This window comes from Macadamia integrifolia, chromosome 8, assembly GCF_013358625.1.
Source record: "Macadamia integrifolia cultivar HAES 741 chromosome 8, SCU_Mint_v3, whole genome shotgun sequence".
NCBI classification, from domain to species: Eukaryota; Viridiplantae; Streptophyta; class Magnoliopsida; order Proteales; family Proteaceae; genus Macadamia; species Macadamia integrifolia.
Window position 1 is genome coordinate 8952854 of NC_056564.1, and position 20374 is coordinate 8973227.

Here is a 20374-nt window from a genome sequence, read left to right on the forward strand (position 1 = left end):
TATTAATTTAAACTTTAAATGAATATTTTATAATGAAAAACTCAAAAATGCATAACCATGTAATTTTTCTTCAAATACTAGGATCGATCTCCACGGATCCAAACCTTGAGAGAGGAAGAGAGAAAAATAAGAAACTGCAATGAAAGGAGAAAATGACATTTAACTCAAAACAATTGAACTTCGAGACTCTATAGTGAGGGAGTCCTGAAACCCTTCAAAAGTCTAGCACCTTTTCTTGTTTTTCCCCTTAGTCAATCTAAGCTCAACATCCTCAGCTTACATTTAATTCATTATTTTTTTTTAATTAACACCTGCATTTAATTATTAGGAGCCGTCTTGGCTTTGCCTTTGGTAGTAGGTAAACATGGGACGGTATCAGATGTTTTTAATATATTTAATGATTTTTAGGATATAATCCCAGTTTATAAAGTTTTTTTTTGGTAAGTGATTTGTTCACCTATGGTAATGGTGTGGGTTTTTCTACTTACCTCTTTTCCTCCACTCGGGCCCTCTCTTGTAGTCCTTAGGGTTTAGGGTTTCTCTTTTCCTTGGAGGAGTCCTCCTCGGGTCTGCCTCCTTTCCTCTTCGAGTCCTACTCGGATACGTCTTATCCCCTTCGTGGGAAATATTCTCTTCACGCGGTTGACGCGGTCAGACTCCTTGCAGCCTCTAATAGGTGAGTGACACGTGTCCTTTCCTTAGATACCACGTGTTCTTACCCTACTGGGCAATCAATTTGGCCGTATCAGTAGCCCCCTTACTCTCACCAGGAGGCTCTTCCTGTGGGAGTAATCAAGTTTTTCGATATTTTCTCTCATTCATGCGTCCCTTAGGCCTTATTCCTTCGGCTTCGGCTTTAGTTTTGCTTGCGATCAGGACCTTCGGTCAAACCAGCTCGGCCTTTGCATGAGCCCCCAACCGAGGTGGTGACCTTCGGTTAGGTCCGCTCGGCCTTAGCCGGAGCTCCCAACCAAGGAAAGGACTTTCGGTCAAGTCCACTTGGCCTCTGCCAAAACTCCCAACCGAGGTAAGGACCTTCGGTCAGGTCCATTCGGCCTTTTCCCGAGCTTCCAACCGAGGTAAGGACCTTCCGTTAGGTCTTCTCGGCTTTTGTCGGAGCCCCCTGCCGAGGTTGTGACCTTCGGTCAGGTCAGTTCAGCCTTAACCAGAGCCCCCAACCGAGGTAAGGACCTTCGGTCAGGTCTGCTTGGCCTCTGCCTGAACTCCCAATCGTGGTAAGGACCTTCGGTCAAGTTCTCTCGGCCTTTGCCTGAGCTCCCAACCGAGGTAAGGACCTTCGGTTAGGTCCGCTCGAATTTTATCGGAGCCCCCTACCGAGGTTGTGACCTTCGGTCAGGTCAGCTCGGCCTTAGTCAGAGCCCCCAACCAAGGTAAGGGCATTCGGTCAGGTCTGCTCGGCCTTAGCCAGAGCTCCCAATCGAGGAAAGGACCTCCAGTTAGGTCCGTTCGGCCTCTGCCTAAACTCCCAACCGAGGTAAGGACCTTCGGTGAGGTCCGCTCGACCTTTACCTAAGCTCCCAACCGAGGTAAGGACCTTTGATTAGGTTCGCTCGGCTTTTGCTAGAGCCCCCAACCGAGGTAGGGACCTTCGATCAGGTCCGCTCGGCATCTGCCTAAACTCCCAACTGAGGTAAGGACCTTCGGTCAGGTCCACTTGGCCTTTTCCTGAGCTCCCAATCGAGGTAAGGACCTTCGGTTAGGTCCACTCGACTTTTGCCGGAGCCCCCTACCGAGGTTGTGACCATCGATCAGGTCAGATCGGCCTTAGTCAGAGCCCCTAACCGAGGTGGTGACCTTCGGTCAGGTCTGCTCGGCCTTAGCCAGAGCACCCAATAGAGGAAAGGACCTTCGGTCAGGTCATCTAGGCCTTGCATGAGCTCCCAACCGAGGGAAGGACCCTCGGTCAGGTTAGCTCGGCCTTTGCCTGAGCTCCCAACCGAGGTAATGACCTTTGGTTAGGTCAGTTCAACTTTAGCCGGTGCCCTCAACAGAGGTAAGGACCTTCGGTCAGGTCAGCTCGGCCTTTGCCTGAGCTCCCAACCGAGGTAAGGACCTTCGGTTAGGTCCGCTCGGCTTTTACCGGAGCCCCCACCGAGGTTGTGACCTTCTGTTAGGTCAGCTCGGCCATAGCCATATCCCCCAACCGAGGTGGTGACCTTTGGTCAGGTCTGTTTGGCCTTAGCCAGAGCACCCAACCGAGGAAAGGACCTTCGGTCAGGTCAGCTCGGCCTTGCCTGAGCTCCTAACCGAGGTAAGGACCTTCGGTTAGGTCCTCTCAGATTTTTCCAGAGCCCCCTACCAAGGTTGTGACCTTCGGTTAGGTCAGCTCAGCCTTATCCAGAGCCCCCAATTGAGGTAAAGACCTTCGGTCAGGTCCGCTCGGCCTCTGCCTGAACTCCCAACCAAGGTAAGGACCTTCGGTCAGGTCCACTCGGCCTTTGCCTGAGCTCCCAACCGAGGTAAGGACCTTCGGTTAGGTCCGCTCAGCTTTTGCCGGAGCCCCCTACCTAGGTTGTGACCTTCGGTCAGGTTAGCTCGGCCATAGCTAGAGCCCCCAACCGAGGTGGTGACCTTCGGTCAGGTCTGCTCGGCCTTAGCCAGAGCACCCAACTGAGGAAAGGACCTTCGTTCAAGTCAGATCGGCCTTTTCTTGAGCTCCCAACAGAGATAAGAACCTTCGATTAGGTCCGCTTAAACTTTTCCTGAGCTCCCAGCCGAGGTGGTGACCTTCAGTCAGGTCAGCTCGGCCTTAGCCAGAGTTCCTAGCCAAGGTGGTGACCTTCGGTCAGGTCCACTCGGCCTTGGTCTGAGCTCCCAACCGAGGTGGTGACCTTCGGTCAGGTCAGCTCGGCCTTAGCCAGAGTTCCCACCTGAACAAGTAGGATTTTCGCCAAGTGGCGTTTCCCTTCAGCTCCGACCGAGGGGTCTTTTATCCTCTGGTCTTGGGCCGAACATCCAGCCGAGGGGAGCTCCCTCGGTCGTCGTCACATAGGTGAGGACCTTCGGCTGGATCCCTTCGGCAAATTTCCTTCAGCTCTGCCTTGATCAACAACCAAGGTAAGGACCTTCGGCAAAGCTAAAGCCACCAAACAAGAGAATTGCCATCAATTGCCGTAAACCAGCTTACATATTTTTCATAAATAAAATCATCCGGAGAGCTTAGGATGAGGAGTTACAACTTGAAAGTGTTTAGGAGCAAAAAATTACAAAATGTGAGTGTGCTTGCTACTTCACTACTAGTAGAATTTTCTCAAGCTCTTTGAGTTCCACGATCGGGGTACCTTTTCTCCCCCCGTAGTCTTTAGGTGATAGGACCCCAGTCGTATTACCCTTGAGACTCTGTAAGGACCTTCCCAATTTGGAGCTAGCTTTCCTTGATGCCTCGGGTCTGATACTTCTGCTTTACCCATCCTAAACTCGTTCTTTCAGACTTTGGAGTTGTAGTGTCTCGCAACCCTCTGCTGGTAGGCGATGATCCTTTCTTGCGAGGTGTCCCTGACTTTGGTCAAGAAATCTAAATTCGCTCGGAGTCCTTTATCATTTTCTTATTCATTGTAGTACTGAATCCGGTGGGTTATGGCCCCTACCTCCATCGGAAGTACAGCTTCGGTGTCGTAAGTTAAAATGAAGGGTGTTTCTCTGGTGGCCGATCTCTCAGTTGTGCGGTTAGACCAGAGGATGTTGTACAACTCATCTGCCCATAACCCTTTGGCATCATCCAATCTCTTCTTTATTCCTTGGAGCAGGGTACGGTTGGTTACCTCTGTCAGCCCGTTGGTCGATGGATGACCCACAGACTTTTTCCTGTGGTCAATGCCAAGGGCTTCACAAAACAAGTCAAAAGTCAAATTGGTGAACTGAGTTCCATTGTCCGTTACCACCACCCGAGGGATTCCAAATCGCTAGACTACCGCCCTCTGGAAGAAGTTCCTTACATTCTTTTCGGATATCATCGCCAGTGCTTCGGCCTCTAACCATTTCGTGAAGTAGTCTACCGCCACGAACCACCACAAACTTCCTTTGCCTCGTGGCCAGGGGGAATGGGCCCAGGATGTCCATTCCCCACATGGCGAATGGTATTGAGCTTGATAGGGATGAGAGCTCAGTAGAGTGTTGCCTGGGGAGGGGTGAACATCTGGCACTTGGCGCACTTCCTGACTAATGATTCCACGTCCTTCCTTATTGTCGGTCAGAACAGGCCCTGCCTCAGCACTTTATGTGCCAAGGCCCGGGCTCCTAGGTGTTGGCCACATATCCCTTCATACACTTCTCGGAGTGCGTACTCACCATCGGCGGGGTTCAGGCACTTGAGGTACGGCACGGTGAACCCTATTTTGTACAGCGTCTCATCCTTCAAAATGAAGCGTGCTGACCTCATTCATACTTTCCTTGCCTTGTCCCTATTCTCGGGGAGTGTTCCTTCTTTTATGTATTCGGTTATGGTATCCATCCATTTATGGCTATGTTCGCCTACGGGTAATACCTCTTGGGGTCTTTCGTTACTTGGCTGTGGTAGCACTTAAAAATACACCGATCGTCCAAGGTCTGTGAAGTCGAAGGTGGCCAATTGCGATAGTGCGTCTGCACTAGCATCTTCTCGTGGCACATGCCTTACCTTGAATTCCTTGAAGGTTGTTATTCTTTCTCGCACTATCTTCAAGTACCCAACCATCCTTTGTTCTTTGGCTTCGTAGTCTCCATTCACCTGTCGTACCACGAGTTGTGAATCGTTATGCACCACCAGCTCCTGTACCATCAAAGCACATGCCAGATTAATTATGGCTGTTAACGTTTCGTATTCTGCTTCATTGTTAGAGGCATTGAAGTCGAACCGTAGGGCGTACTCGATCTTGAAACCTCCAGGGCTAACCAATATGATCCCTGCGCCACTTCCCGCGCTGTTGGAAGCACCATCCACGTATAATGCCTAAGCCTTTTCTCCTCGGTCCTTGGAAATCTCCTGGGGATCATCAGGGAGCGTCGTCTCGGCTATGAAGTCTGCGAAGGCCTGTGCTTTTATTGCGGTTCTTGGTTGGTACTGGATGTCGAATTCTCCCAACTCTATAGCCCAGTTTACCAGGCGACCGGACATATTTGGCCGCTGCAGTATCTTCTTCAGGGGTTGGTCTGTGAATACGCATACTGTATGTGATTGAAAATAGGGCCTCAGCTTTCTTGCCACTGTTACCAGGGCATATGCCACTTTCTCTGTCTTTCTGTATCTTGTTTCGGCATCCGGCAAGGTTCGATTGATGTAGTATATTGGCCGTTGTTGCCTTCCTTCTTCCTTCGTCAGTACTGCGCTTACCGCTACTGCTGATACAACAAGGTACAACTACAAGGTATCCCAGGCATTTGGATTTATCAGCAGTGGGGGTGTGGCCAGGTAGTCCTTCAGTTGTTCAAAGGAATTTTTGCATTCATCCGTCCATTCAAACTTTTTGGATCCCTTCAAAGCTTTGAAGAAGGGGAGGCATTTGTCAGCCGACTGAGACAGGAATCGCCCTAGGGCGGCGACTCTGCCTTTTAGCTCCTGGACTTGCTTTACATTCTAGGGTGACCTCATATCTCGAATGGCTTGTATTTTCACCGGATTGGCTTCAATTCCCCTCTCCGAGATAATAAGGCCGAGGAACTTTCCCGAGGCTACTCCAAATGCGCACTTTGCCGGGTTCAGCTTCATACCGTACTGCCTCAGCACCCGGAACGCATTTTCTAAGTCTTGAATGTGCTGTTCCGCCTTCAGGATTTTTACAAGCATATCGTCCACATATACCTCCATGGTTTTGCTAATCATCCCCTTGAGGATTTTATTCAACAACCTTTGATAGGTGGCCCTTGCGTTTTTTAGCCCGAAGGGCATGACTTCATAGTAGTACAAGCCCCCCTCGGTCACGAAGGATGTCTTCGGGACATCACCTTCAAACATCTTGATCTGATTGTACCCCGAGTACGCATTCATGAAGCTTAGCGCCTCGTATCCTGCCATGGCATCATGAGGAGCTCTATTTTCGGTAGTGGGTATCCGTCCTTTGGGCAGGCCTTGTTCAGATCGGTGAAGTCGATGCAGATCCTCCACTTCCCATTTGCCTTTGGGACCATCACCACGTTGGATATCCACTCCGGGTATTGGATCTTGCGGATGAACTGGGCCTTAAGCAACTTCTCTACTTCTTCATCTATTTTTTGCTGCCTTTCGGGGGTGAAGGTCCTCTTCTTCTATTGCAATGGCTTCTTTGCTGGGTTGACACTCAGATGATGCTCTATTATCTCTCGGTCTATTCCAGGCATGTCTAAGGCCGACCAGGCGAAGACATCAGAGTTGTTTCGGAGGAATGAGATGAGTTTTTCTTGTTGTTTCCTTGGCATTGTAGCCCCGACCTGGAATTGGCGAGTGTTATCCCCCTCTTCGGCCTCAACTTGTATCAGATCTTCAGCCGGTTCCCCCCTTTGATAACTGGCGTCATCGCACATATTTTCTATCGGGAGTGCCTCGTCCGCCTTCTCTCTTCTCCATAAGGTAGTGGCGTAGCATCTCCGGGATGCCTCCTGATCGCCTCAACATTCACCGACACCGTTCTTGGTTGAAAATTTCATCTTGAGATGTGGTGTGGAGACGACAGCCTTTAGCAGGTTTAAACAAACTCTTCCTAGTATGACATTGTATGCCAAAGTAATGCCTACTACTAGGAAGTTGATCATGACTGTTACTTGGCGATCTCCGGTGCTAGCTCTTACTGGCAACTCAATCGATCCCTCCACTTTTACTGGGACGTCGAAGAATCCTTGCAACGGGTGTTCGACTTTCTTCAGCTTTCCCTCATCCAAACCCATCTTCTGGAAAGCTTCAAGGAACAGAATATCAGCTGAACTGCTGTTATCCACCAAGATCCTCTTCACTCTGCAATCGGCTATGGTTATGGTGACTACCAGGGCATCATCGTGCGAAGTGTGCACCCCTTCCAGATCGTCGTCTGAAAAGGAAATAACCATCCCCATCCTCGCCTTCTTGTTCGACCATTCAGCCACATGTACGCTTCTCGCATAGGCTTTTGCTTTCCTGGGCGAGACTGAACTTTCTCCAGCGGCTAGGCCTCCACAGATTGTCGCTATAACCCTAGTTAGGCTTTTATTCTCGTCCCGGAGGTGATGGTCAGCTTCCTCAAATGTCCGGTCCCTTTGTCGTTCTTGATTGCCTCTACGGGCTGGCCCCCTTCTTTCATAATGTCCTCTGCCAACTCTACGACGGTTGTCCCTGTGGTCATTACCTTCTTGGGCATCCTCCTTTTCACGGTCCACGAATCGGCCTAGATATCCTCTTCTTATCATTTCTTCTATTTCCCCCTTGAGGTGCCAACAATCTTCGGTGTCATGGCCGTGGTCCCTGTGGAAGTGGCAATATTTGTCCATATTGCGTCTCTCGGGATGTCGTCCCATCTTCCCTGGCCACTTCATGGCTCTGGCATCCGGGGAGTCCTTTATCTGTATCAACACATCCGTTCGTTTTCGGTTCAGGGGCATGTATTTCTCAAACTTCCTTGGTGGACTGGGTGCCTGACTACGCTCGGACTTTCCTCTTTTACTTTCTTCGAAAGGTTTGTCATCGCCCCTTTAGATCCTTTTCTTTCCCGTCTTCCCTTTAGCTTCTTCATCGGCTTGAAGGGTTTCTTCCATCTGGATGTACTTATCGCACCGAATTCTCAACTAGGCCAGGTTCCTCGGTGTATGCTTCGCCAATGACCTTTTCAGCTCCTTATCCTTGACGCCTCCCAGCAGGGCTGTGAACTCTTCTTTTGGGTCCAGACCTCTGATCATGATATTCTCTTGTTGGAAGCACTTCATGTAGTTTCGCAGTGATTCTACTTCATGTTGCTTGACGTTGGTCAAGTTCAACGTGGTCTTTTGAAGGGGTTGGCTACTAGAGAATCTCTTCACAAAGAAGTAACTTAAATCATTGAAACTGTGGATTGACTTCGTCGGCAAACGGTTGTACCATACCCTTGCCGCTCCTCTGAACGTCAATGGCAGGGCGCGACACATGATGTTTTTCAAGACTCAATGGAACTGCATAGCGACTTAAAGCCTTCCAGATGATCGACGGGGTCCCCAGACCCATCGTAGGTGTCATACTTTGGCAAGCGAAAGCTGATTGGGAGCGGGTCTCTCATGACCTCATCAGTTAGAGCCGTATCATTAGTGAGGTATGGCTCGCGAGCTCCCGTCTGGTTTTCTGCCACCTTCCTGATCTCATCTTTCAGGTCTAGGATCATCTGCTTCAACCCCGAGTCCTCGTGTCTCTGTTCGTCTCCTTGGCTTGGTTCCCCATGTCTAGCCCCGACGGCACGCCGCGTCCTTCCCCTGGGTGAGGGACTTTCCCTCATTGCTGAGTTTCGAGGATTATGATCGGACCTTATCGATCCTGTACTGCTCTGGTCCTATCGATCCTGTACTGCTCCGGTCCTCGTCTCGAGCTCTCTCGGGCCGGATATGGGGGCCTCGCGGTGCTTCGTCGGTCTTTTGAGTGACAGCTTTGGAGACCTCCTTCATTGGCTCGGCCATTCGGTCATATTTCTCCTGGAGGGCTTCGAACTGCTCCCTTGTCACATATTCCTACGCTTCAGGAGGGGGTGGAGGATTACTATCTCCGCGCACCGAATATCCAGCCGAACGCTGGTCCTTCGCGAAACCTTCCCTATCATCGTTTCCCCTTTCTCCTACGATTTTCATCGAGGGAGGGAGCCCTCCTGAAGGTTCCTCCTCCCCCATGTTTATATTCGACGTTGCTCTAGTGTTCCTATGATTGTAGGTTCTCCCCACCATTACTGTCGTTCCCACAGATGGCGCCAATCTGTTGCTGTCGAAAATCTGTATGGGCTGATCCGGCACAAATACAGAAGCAGAGGCCCGGATGTTTATCCGGGGTTAGTCCTCCGACGTCCAAGTTAGAGATAGACCGCACAGCTTTTCATAGGGGTAATGGTGTGGGTTTTTCTGCTTATCTTTTTTCCTCCGCTCGGGCCCTCTCTTATAGTCCTTAGGGTTTAGGGTTTCTCTTTTTCTTTGAGGAGTCCTCCTCGGGTCCGCCTCCTTTCCTCTTCGAGTCCTACTCGGATACGTCTTATCCCCTTCGTGGGGAATATTCTCTTCACGCGGTTGACGCAGTTAGACTTCTTGCAGCCTCTAACAGGTGAGCGACACGTGTCATTTCCTTAGATACCACGTGTTATTACCCTACTGGGCAATCAATTTTGCCGTATCAGTGAAAAAATGCCATTCAAACACATTGGAAAAAAAAAAAAAATACGTCTCTACAAAAACCAATGGGATTGCACAAGAAAGAATTAATAGATGTATCCTTTTTCATTCATGAAGGGTAAACCGATCATTTTGCCCCCATGTTTTTAAGCACAAGAGTATAAACTATTTTCCCAATTGAAAGAAAGTTTTTTATACCAGTAATGGTGAGTGCAATGTTCTTCCAATAAAGGGTATAATAAATTGTCTAATAAAAAACGTTCATTGAAGAAAAATGGTGAAATATGAGCATGGATGAGAATATACAAAAACAAATCTGCACCATTAAAATCATGGGACGGGGCATCATATAAAAGGGACATGGGCCATTTCAAAAGGGAGATAGAAATAGTGAGATAAAAACAATAGGTGCTAACTTGGCACACGGGCCACCGTATTCCTTATTTCCTCCGATGCATGCAGAACTATTCCTTATAAAGTTTACTTTTACTAAAAAATAGTTTGGGTGCTTGTAATCATACATATCTTGCTATAGAAAGCGCATTTGGTTTTGCCTTTTTTTTACTTTTTTTTTTTCCGCTTTACTTCTACCTTACTTCTTTCTCTCAATTAATAAAGTAATTTTTTTTTTACAACTTCTAACTAATGCTAGTAAGAAAAAACAAAAAAGAAGGAAAAAACCAGTGGAAATTAAAACAATAGATTATTAAAAGGAGATTTCTCTAGATAAGTAAAAGAAGTTTACAATTTCATAGTTGATCACTTTAGTGAACAAATTTTTTTTAATTAAAATTAAATAAATGATTTAATTCTAAATTACTAAATATATATTTATTTTTATTAATAAAAGGAAAAAGGTTGGTATGTTGTCAGCTTTTTGGAGCCAATGGCTTAACAAATAAAAGGCTGAGATGAAAAGAACATAAGAAAGTTTCGAAGGGAAAGAGGAGAGATAGACACATATATGAGTATACCCATGGATACCCAACTTTTTCCCCAAAAAACAATTATCCTTCTTTTCCCAATCTTAATTTTTGGAATTGGACAGACATGCTCTCCATTTTAGTTTTTTTTGGATGAAAAATTTCCATTTTAGTTAAGCTAATTAAGAAGCAAAACATTTTACCAAAAAATAAAAAATAAAAAGCAAAACAAAAATGTAGAGAGGAATAGAATCACCATTATTCCACTACGTGTTTTTTTTCTTTCTTCTAATAATAAAACAGAGAAGAATGAAATCAAATTAAACTCACTCTAAAACCTGAAAATACCCTTAAAATTGGTGAGTCTACTATTTTAAAATAAATAGAAAACTCCTACTATAGAGAAAAAAAGTTAAAGAGGGTATTTCCATGTAATTACCTAGAATAAATTATAAAAAAAGAAAGGAAGGATGAAATTTCAATTCACCAAAATAAGTCGTATTTGTTGTTGGTTAGGCAAAGATAAGTTGTAAAAATAAAAAAGGGTGAAACTTATTTACCAAACAAGTTTTTAGATGCAGTTATTGATGACTATTGATGTGGCACTCAAATTTATCTCACTCCATTTACTTTCGAAGTATTATATATCTTGACATTATTTATGGGACAAGGTGATTTTGTGTCGCTCTATTTTTCATATTTTCTCTCTTTTTTTCATTCTTTTTCATTAATTTTCACCGCACTAAAAATTATATATTTCATTAAATTCTTTCATTTTTTATCCTTCATAATCCAACAACCCATAATATTTAAGGCCCATCCTCACAAGTTTACCATCCATTTTTTGAGTTTATAGAAATTACATAAGGGAATAAAAATAAGAAACACTAATTTTTTAAAGTTCTAAAATTTAAAAAAGAAATTAGGTATACTACCCTTTTTTTGAAATAACCGACTTGATCAATAGGAGGGTTGGGATGAAAAGAGGAATATAGGAATAGGAATTTTCCCAGAGGAGGAGAGAGAGACACGGCAACATACCTAATCTTTTCCTCTAAAATTTAACCTGAGCAACGTAGGGAGTGTTCTATTCTACCAACCAAGCTCCTAGGTTAGGGTAGATAGTTCGGAAATTAAGCAGAGGAGGTAATTTAGGAGACATTTGAGGCACAACAATCATGGTGCGTCAAACTAGATCGTCCGTTATTAACTATACATCTCCCAACGTCTATCAACAGAAGAAAGATTAGAAAAGTAAAAAAAAAGGGAAACGCAATGTAAGAGATAAAAGAGTAAGAGGGAGGGAGGGAGGGAGAGAGAGGCGAGACCGCGAGAGAGAGAGGAGAGGTGGGAAGGTGGTGGAAGGGGGAGAAAGGAGGAGAAAAAGCAGAAAGTTAGAGAAGGTAGCTGGGGAACATGACATTCATCATGATAGGGGCAGCACATACATATGTAGAACGTAAGAGCGGCCAGAGAAGAGAGAGAAACAGCCACCAAGTCTGCCCTTTTCATCATCATCACCATCACCGTCACCATCACCATTATCGCCAGCAATAGTTTAATTCTAATTCCCTTTTTCATATATTTAATTCTTTAAAATATCGAAGAGAGGGAGAGGGAGAGTGAGAAAGGAAGAAAAGTAAGAAAAACCTTGGATCCACAAATCCTTATACCTGCTCTCTCTCTCTGTTGTCTGCCCCTTTTCTCTCCTCCTTCAAAGGCTCAGATGAAAACTCTCCTTCCTCGCTTGCCCTCCCGATCCACTGGCGTAATATCAGCGACACACGCTTCCGTTTGATCACTCTGTCTCCGTCGTCTCATTATCAACTCTCTCGAAAGTGCTTAGAGTAGATCTCCGGCAATGGGAGGTCGGTGTTCTAAATTCTCCCTCTGTTTGTGGCCATCTCGTCTCAAGCCTGCCGCTGATGAATCCGATCTCGGTATTTCCCTGCCTCTCCTTCCCCCGCTTCGGATCTTCTCTCTGTTTGCTTATTCTCTGGACCAACCGTGGTTTCTTCATGTTCTTATTGCTTTTTTTACTTTCATGTTGCAGAGAGCGGGGCCAATGATCGCTATGCTTTGTCTGCTTTCACCGACTTTGGTTTCGAGCAGCTGAGGAATGCCACCTCCGGCTTCTCCGTCGACAACATTGTCTCCGAACACGGCGAGAAAGCTCCAAATGTTGTTTATAAAGGAAAGCTCGAGAACGATCGCTGGATCGCCGTTAAGCGTTTCAATAAGCCCGCGTGGCCTGATACGCGACAATTCCTTGTTCGTTACTCTTCCCCTCATCGCTTCTTCCTCGTCACTTACATTTCCATTTTTTTTTTTGTTTCCCTTAGCATTTTCTTCCTATATTTCTTCTGTACTGTACTGTACCTTTCTTTGCCCGTTACTTATTTTCTTTGAATTGTATCTCAGGAAGAAGCGCGATCCGTGGGTCAGCTTCGGCATGAGCGGTTGGCTAATCTCATCGGATGTTGCTGTGAAGGAGATGAGAGGTTACTCGTTGCTGAGTTCATGCCCAATGAAACCCTCGCCAAGCATCTTTTTCATTGTAAGCTTTCTTTCATCTTTAATTGGTTTATTGGACTTTTCCCATTTATTCCCGATTTTATTTCTGTTCTTGGATACAATCTGTTTATAAGAATATATATAATGTGATATGAAATCTGCGTTAAGAAATATAGGAGGTTACAGCATGTAAGTTATAAATCATTTGTTCTACCAAAAAAAATTATAAATCATTTGCAGAATTAATTCTACTCTGTTTTTTCATTTCTTTTCTTTCCTTCCATTCTTTTTCAATGTGTGTACGTGTTTCTGTGGTTCAAGGGTTTGGGCTTGCTGGTGAGGGGATGATGATACGGGGAACTTTGAATTTTGGGCTGGAAATTTCTTTACCCTGTTATAAGGGCTTAATAGTTATTTTTATGAGCTTTGGTCCATCGAAATACAAATTTCTTGACTACTTGAATCTTTTCTCCCCATCGAGTTGGAACTTGGAACTTGGAACGAACAAAAACTCTACCAATTCCTCTACTTAATACTTATAGTTGGAGATCTATACCCTAATGGGTTTTCCTTGTTGAACTTATTTAGGGGAGAACCAGCCCATGAAATGGGCAATGAGGTTGCGAGTTGCCTTGTATTTGGCACAAGCTTTGGAATATTGCAGCAGTAGAGGACGTGCCTTGTATCACGACCTCAATGCTTACAGAGTATTGTTTGATCAGGTGAAATTTTTATTTTAAGTATCTGCCTACTTTGTTATTTTCATTTCGTTAGATCATCTGCTTTTCTTTCTCTAGCCCTTATTGTGATGCAGTGGTTGACAGGATGGTAATCCTAGGCTGTCATGCTTTGGTCTCATGAAGAATAGTAGAGATGGCAAGAGCTATAGTACAAACTTGGCTTTCACTCCTCCAGAATATTTGAGGACAGGTACATGCATCTTACCCTAATCCTCCCCCTACCCCCAAAGTGGGGGAAAAGACCAATAACTGCACCAGATGAGGGGAAGTCTACTGAGATGGTTTGGTTATCTGAATCAAAGACCAACAACTGCACCAGTGTGGACTGATGTGTTGCTGGTGAAGGGCATAACAAACTTAGGGAGGGACAAAAAATATCTGGGTTGAAAGTAATAAGAAAGGACATGAGGGATTATCAGTTAACAGACACTGGCCTTTCATAGGTAGAATGGTGTAGCTGAATCTATGTGGGCTGATAGAAGTAATTGGTATGAGGCTTTGTTGAGTTGGCATGATGGGGGACCTCTGAAATGGCTATATAGATGGAGTTAAGTATTAAACAGAACTAGTCTATACTAGTATGGTATCATGTGCATTTCTCAAGCCTCATATGTGCATGTCATAAATTTCAAATTAAGCTAATGTTACTCATATTTCTTTCTTTTCTCTGTTTGGCAGGTAGAGTGACACCAGAAAGTGTAGTTTACAGCTTTGGCACTCTTTTGCTTGATCTTCTCAGTGGCAAACACATTCCCCCAAGTCATGTAAGTTGCCTTCGCTTCAGGTCAACTTTGTTACATGTTGAAACTCTTACACCTTGTTCTGTTGACATTCTTTAGGAGTTTCCTAGCAATAAGATTTTTAGCTGTATGTCTACAGTCATTCTTATTGCTTTGAACTCTTAGACATTTTGGTGCCATGGCCCTTTTATGGATGTCAAATAACTGCGCTTGGTATGTGCATTGGCAACTTGAAGTCTTGGACCCTACACGTCAACTTGGTGATGTGGGAGTCAAAGGGAAATGCATAAGAGAAATTTCAAAATAAGAGAGAGGAATAAGAATATGAACTGGAAAATTCAAGAACTTTTAATAATGTCCACACTTGTTCAAATAGACCTGATTTTTAAGGTTGAGGTGAGGCATTTTACTTGCCGAAGTGGGTCTTAAACCACATTAGCGCATATTTCCATTTATAGATTGTAAATAGGGAAAGTTTATTTTCATGGCCTCGTGTAGAGAGGTTTCTCTACGCTATGACTTTTTGTCCATCCAACCCCCCCCCACCAAAAAAAAAAAAAAAATTAGCCATGTGTCAGGTTTCAGACCCCGTCTTTATTATATGGTTTGCCATGCTAAGACTCTTACCCTTGACTGAATTGTCACTAATTGTCAAACTGGCTTGGGCTGAAAATTTTCAAACTGAGATGATGACGTGGACAACATTGACCACAAAACTTGAATGCCAATGAAACCTCCATGTGGCAGATATTTGAGCTGTGTAGAAACCCTCTCTTAACAGGGCGCTTAGGAAACATTCACTCAATAATTATGCACACTATTCAGAACAGAACACTCTAGAAGTAAGAACTATGTGACTAACAATTGAAAAAATTAAACTTGAATAAATGGAACATCTGATTTTGTTGAAATGCAAGGATATATATATATATATATATATATGTAGATATACAGCATTTCTTCCCAGAAAAAGAAAACCAAAGAGAATGTTTTCTTCATTTTTGTCGATTAATGTTAATCCAGTTATTGTATGTCGGTTTGAGTATTTTCTTGCCCTGTGTATACTATTTTATCTTATGATGTTGATTTCATACTGGATGTGCAACAATGAGGATGTGTTATTCTCCTGCAAGAAAATAAATAGGTTTACTGCTTGCAATTGCAACAATAAGGATGTGTCTATTGTCCTGCAGGAAAAAAATAATTGGCCTTACTGTTGCATTGTTATTATTAGTTTGTTTTTTTTTTTGTTCAAATTTTGTATTTTGAAATTGAATTTTATTGTGTAATTTTTGACAGGCACTTGACCTTATACGTGGCAAGAATTTTTTGATGCTGATGGATTCTTGTTTGGAGGGTCATTTCTCAAACGATGATGGAACTGAGTTGGTGCGATTAGCATCTCGTTGTTTACAGTATGAACCTCGTGAGAGGCCAAATGCAAAGTCTCTTGTGACCGCTCTAACTTCTCTTCAGAAAGAAGCAGAGGTAAACATCATTTTTGAGTTTTTAGATCCCTGCAAATGTACACACATTTATAGAGGTGATCATCATCATTATTTAGCATTAAATCCTTGCAAATGTTAAACTAAGTTCATTCATATCTAGGGCAGTAAAGTTTCATATAATGGGGAGATGATGTTTTTGAGAGGATGCCCCTGTAAATTTTAGGGAAGCAACCTTGTTGCCAGCATATTCTTTATCAAATGTCATTAGTTTTCTTGTTATTAAAGCGTCATGCATATTTACTTTCCTATTTTATCAATTTATTCTGTATGTTTTTCATTTACATAGTGTGGATGTTTTCTCATTTATTATGGCTATTAATTTTAATAAGTTGCTATTCTTTTAAGGGAATAGGGTTCTGCTATGCCACTATCAGGAACCACTTCCATCATGCTGGGGCAGGAAATAATCTGCACACACACACACACACACACAGAGGGCAGGGTGGCGGTTTTCCATGAAACCATGAACTTGAAATCATAAAACTTGACATTTGGAGCTGGGAAACATGGAATCTGTAGCCTTAATTCATCAAACTTGAAATCATGAAACCTGAATTCTCGACCTTAAACCATGAATTGTTGTAAACTGAAGAATGAAACCCAATGAGAAACCATCAAACTGGAGTCCTTTAACCCCGTGAATTCCAGTGAGCCTTTCATAACCATTGAAAAGCCAAAGCGGTAAAGCCTTAGGTAAGAGATAGGTCACCAAATTTTACAAGTGGTCTGTCCAGATCATAGTTATCATGATGTCTTGTTGACCGTCATTGTAGGCATTGTAGGGGTTTGGATGCAAGGTGACACTAACAATGCAACCGAGGCATCTGGACACTTAGGTGACATCTTGACAACTTGGGACTCCAGGTAATATCCACCCATCCATGGTTGGCAGAATGCTAAATAATGAGTCAACAGGGCTAGAAAACAGTGAATGCATATCAGTTAGTGTCTGGAGGAAAGCTTTTATCATCTATTAATTTCCTCGATTTTTCTTCTCTTTTTATTTTTTATTTATTTATTTATTTATTTTTTTTGGGGGGGGGTGGGTGTGGATTGCTTTAAGATAATATAGATTCATAGTGTCTTTAAACTTACCTTTGCCAATCCTTTCTGACACAAGCTGTTCTGAATCTAAAATTTCATATTGTTTCTAAGATTATTGAGTTCACTTGCATAACTGTCGTTTTCTTTGAAAGGGTTCGTATTTTCATTCCTTGTTTTTTTTTTTATCAGGTGCCATCATATGTTTTGATGGGTATTTCACATGGAACCGTGCCTTCAACACCGTTATCATTAACTCCCTTAGGTGAAGCATGTTCTAGATTGGACCTCACTGCCATACATGAAATCTTGGAGAAACTTGGATACAAGGATGATGATGGGGTTGCTAACGAGGTTAGTCATTTTTATTATGAATATGCCTTTCTATTTCAGATGAATTCTTAACTGTTTGCTCTCGATGATATGTAACACTGTTGTTTCCTTTTCTTCTGTGACAATGTTTGGATAAATTTCAATTTACTTGTATTTTGTTCTATCATCCATGTTTTTGAAATGGCCCATCAAATGTTACTTTTGCATTTTAGCGTTGCAGAAACAATTTCAGCTGTTATTTTACTTTTCCTCTCGGGCTTTTGGTTTTATCCTTATTCTTCCTGCTTTGAAATGGGCTGATGCTTTGTTATTGAACAAAAAATGGTTGAAAAAGCTCATGAGAATTGCAAATTACCTCAAATATTTTTTGTGTTCTAACCAAAAGGTTCAACTATCTTTCAGTTCCAACTCCCTCGCTCAAACCAGATTTTACCTTTCATAGGCTACAATAAATGATTACATCTTTTGAGAGTTTGGTGGGTGGTGATGGGGCTTGGTCCCATAACTGTTGAATGTTTTTTTCAAGCTTTACTGAGGTTGCCTGTTCTCCATCTCTAAATGCACCTGTCCTTCAGATTACTATGACATGAGGGGTTTTGAGCCCATGTCTGTCCCCTCGTTACACTCGATTAGAAAGAAATGATAAAAAGATAAACACAAAAAGAAAGGGAAAATGGCAAGCCACATTTTCTCTTGGGAAACTATCTAGTACCACCCCTAAAATTGAAAATAACTTGGAGTGACCCCTAAAAAATGAAAATAATATCCACCGCACCCCTAATTTGTAGCACCGTTAACTAAAAGTGAGAAATGACATTTTTACCTTTATACTTGAAACTCTAAAAAGAGCTCATTTTTACCCTTCCAAACCCTTACATATTATCACCGTTAGTTCAGCTGCGACCCTAGCTGGGCGATTATAACGCTAACAGTAGTAAGCAAAAGCTGCGGTGCATAGCTCCACACCAAATCTTCATCTGCGACCCCGGTAGAGAAAAACCCCATATTTCTCCTTCTGAAAGGAAAAAAATTATTGAAGTTATTACCTCAATTTACCTCGTTGGCTGTGCTATCAATGATTTCTCAAAAGGGACGAAGGTGTGACGTAGAGCGAACTAAGGCGTTGTGGTTTTGAAACCCTATCATCCAAGAGTGAGAATTGTATCAGTGAAGCGCAAATTGTAATCAGAGGCGTCGAAATAAGTGAGACCAGCACTAAGGTTCCCAAATTCAGGTGGGATTTTTCCCGTCAGTTGATTGTAGTAGAGTTCAAGCTGCCACAGATTCGTAAGCTTCACTATTTCAGTTGGGATCTCGCCAGATAGATTATTTTCGGCGAGTTCTAGGTCGATGAGTCCAATGAGATTTCCGATGCCTTTGGGAATAGTTCCTTCGAGGCTGCAATTGGAGAGGTACAGCCAGAACAGCTTTTGGAGCTTCACAACCTCTAGCGGGAATGGAGCATTGTCGAAGAAATTGTCGCCGAGACTTAGAAAGGTGAGATTTGTCATGTTTGCCAGTGAACTCCATGGGAAAGGACCGGAAATCCCACTGGAATTCAAGCTCAGCAGTTCTAATTGGGTTAGAGTGGATAAATCAGGGATTGTAGTATAGGAGAAGGAATTATACCCAAGATCTAAGTACCGCAAGTAATTGGAATTCCTCAAAGCTTCTGTGATGGTACTGTACAAGAAATTCGATCCAAGATCCAGTTTCTGCAAGCACGGAAGCTGACAGAGGGAGTTTAAGGGGATAACACCGACCAGATTTCTGTTACCCAGTTCAATACTTGTTACTGAACTGTTCGAATTACAGGAAATTCCGGTGAAATTGCAAGGTTGATTATCTGGTGTCCATGAATAAAAAATAATGGTGTTTGATCTTCGAAATGCAGCTTTGAATTTGATGTCAAGATCATCTGATTGGGCAACATATAAGAGAGACAATAAGAAGAGAAGAAGTAGAACCACAGACATGGAGGGCGGTGAAGGTAGAGAATAAACCCTTATTCTCATCTGGGTTGCCTCCAAATCCTCTTCCTCTTCCTCTTCCTTTCTTCTTTGCAGATATACGGAGCAGAGGTAGTTGAAGCACAGCAGCGGTAGTCGGAGCAGATTGTAATCGAAGGTCATCATAGTAACTTAACATACCCATAAGGGTAGATTGGCCATTTAGCGAAAAAATGACTGATGACATCATCACTTAACGCCTTATACCTAACGGAATGGGTTTTTTAGATATAATTTTGAGAAAGTGAGGGGTCTACTAGACATTGTTTTCATTTTTGGGGGGTCACTCCAAGTTATTTTCAATTTTAGGGGTGGTACTGGATAAATCTCTTTCTTTTCTCTTTGAGTGTGTGGTCAATATAACCTTGATGGTATGATTTAAAACAGTGATCAAATTTTCCATGCTGCTTTATACTGCGGTTTGACTTTGAGTGCATCACATCATTGGTTTCACCGTTTTGAGGAAACCGTGCAAGGATCTGTTCCTAAGAAGTTGATCATAGACAATATATAGAACTTACTATTTTCTGCTCTGAATATAGTCATTGACATTGTTTTACTTTACAAATACTGCTTGCAACTTCAATTATCATTTTTCTTGAATCAGTCCACATGCTGTGAATTCTATATAATTCTTTAATGGAATCACTGTGGTATTTTTAGTTTCTTTGTATTTTTTTTTATTAATTTCAATTTTCTTTACTCTTAATATTAATTCGTACAAGAAAGACAAGCCTTTCAGTTCAGATTTTTTTGCTTTTGCCAAACCTGTCATACAATTCTCAATGGGCAGCACCGGTGTCTGAATATGACATCTGACTGTTGAACTCATGGAATTGCTGAGTCAACAAGGTCCAGGATGCAGATGTTTTGCAATGAGCTCTACGTAACTAATAATTTATTTGGCAGAATTTGTTCTCAGTTTTGTTGGAAGGAATCTGGATGCTCACCTGCGGTTACGGTTGCTTTGTCATATATTGTTAAATGCCATTTGTGTTTTCCAACTATGACTTATATGTGCTTTTTTCTTTCCTTTATTTATTTATTTTATGGAGAAATATCCACTAGAACTAGTCTCTTACCCTTTGTTTAAAGTGTTCTATAGCTTCTCACTGGTGAGGTCAAAACTGAAGTGGTTGGTTTGGGCATTCTTACTGGGTCTCAGTGGTTGCAGACTAGTGTGTAGCAAAGAGAAACTGTAGTACCTGATTGGGATCTTATGGAATGTTTTGCACTTGCAGCCTAGTCTGCTTAACTGGTTCCCAGCCCCAGCCCCACCACCCCACCCCC

General features: G+C 43.2%; 1 protein-coding gene across 1 annotated transcript in view; it reads left to right on the top strand.

Annotated features, from left to right (window-relative positions):
* The first annotated feature begins 11549 nt into the window (after window positions 1-11549).
* LOC122087180 (serine/threonine-protein kinase BSK5-like) overlaps window positions 11550-20374 on the top strand; it is a 10617-nt gene continuing 1792 nt past the window's right edge. The window contains 8 exon segments of the mRNA XM_042656223.1: window positions 11550-12139; window positions 12253-12470; window positions 12621-12756; window positions 13302-13435; window positions 13538-13643; window positions 14132-14217; window positions 15493-15681; window positions 16935-17096. Of these exon segments, the coding sequence (XP_042512157.1) occupies window positions 12061-12139; window positions 12253-12470; window positions 12621-12756; window positions 13302-13435; window positions 13538-13643; window positions 14132-14217; window positions 15493-15681; window positions 16935-17096 (1110 nt within the window). The 5' untranslated portion in view covers window positions 11550-12060.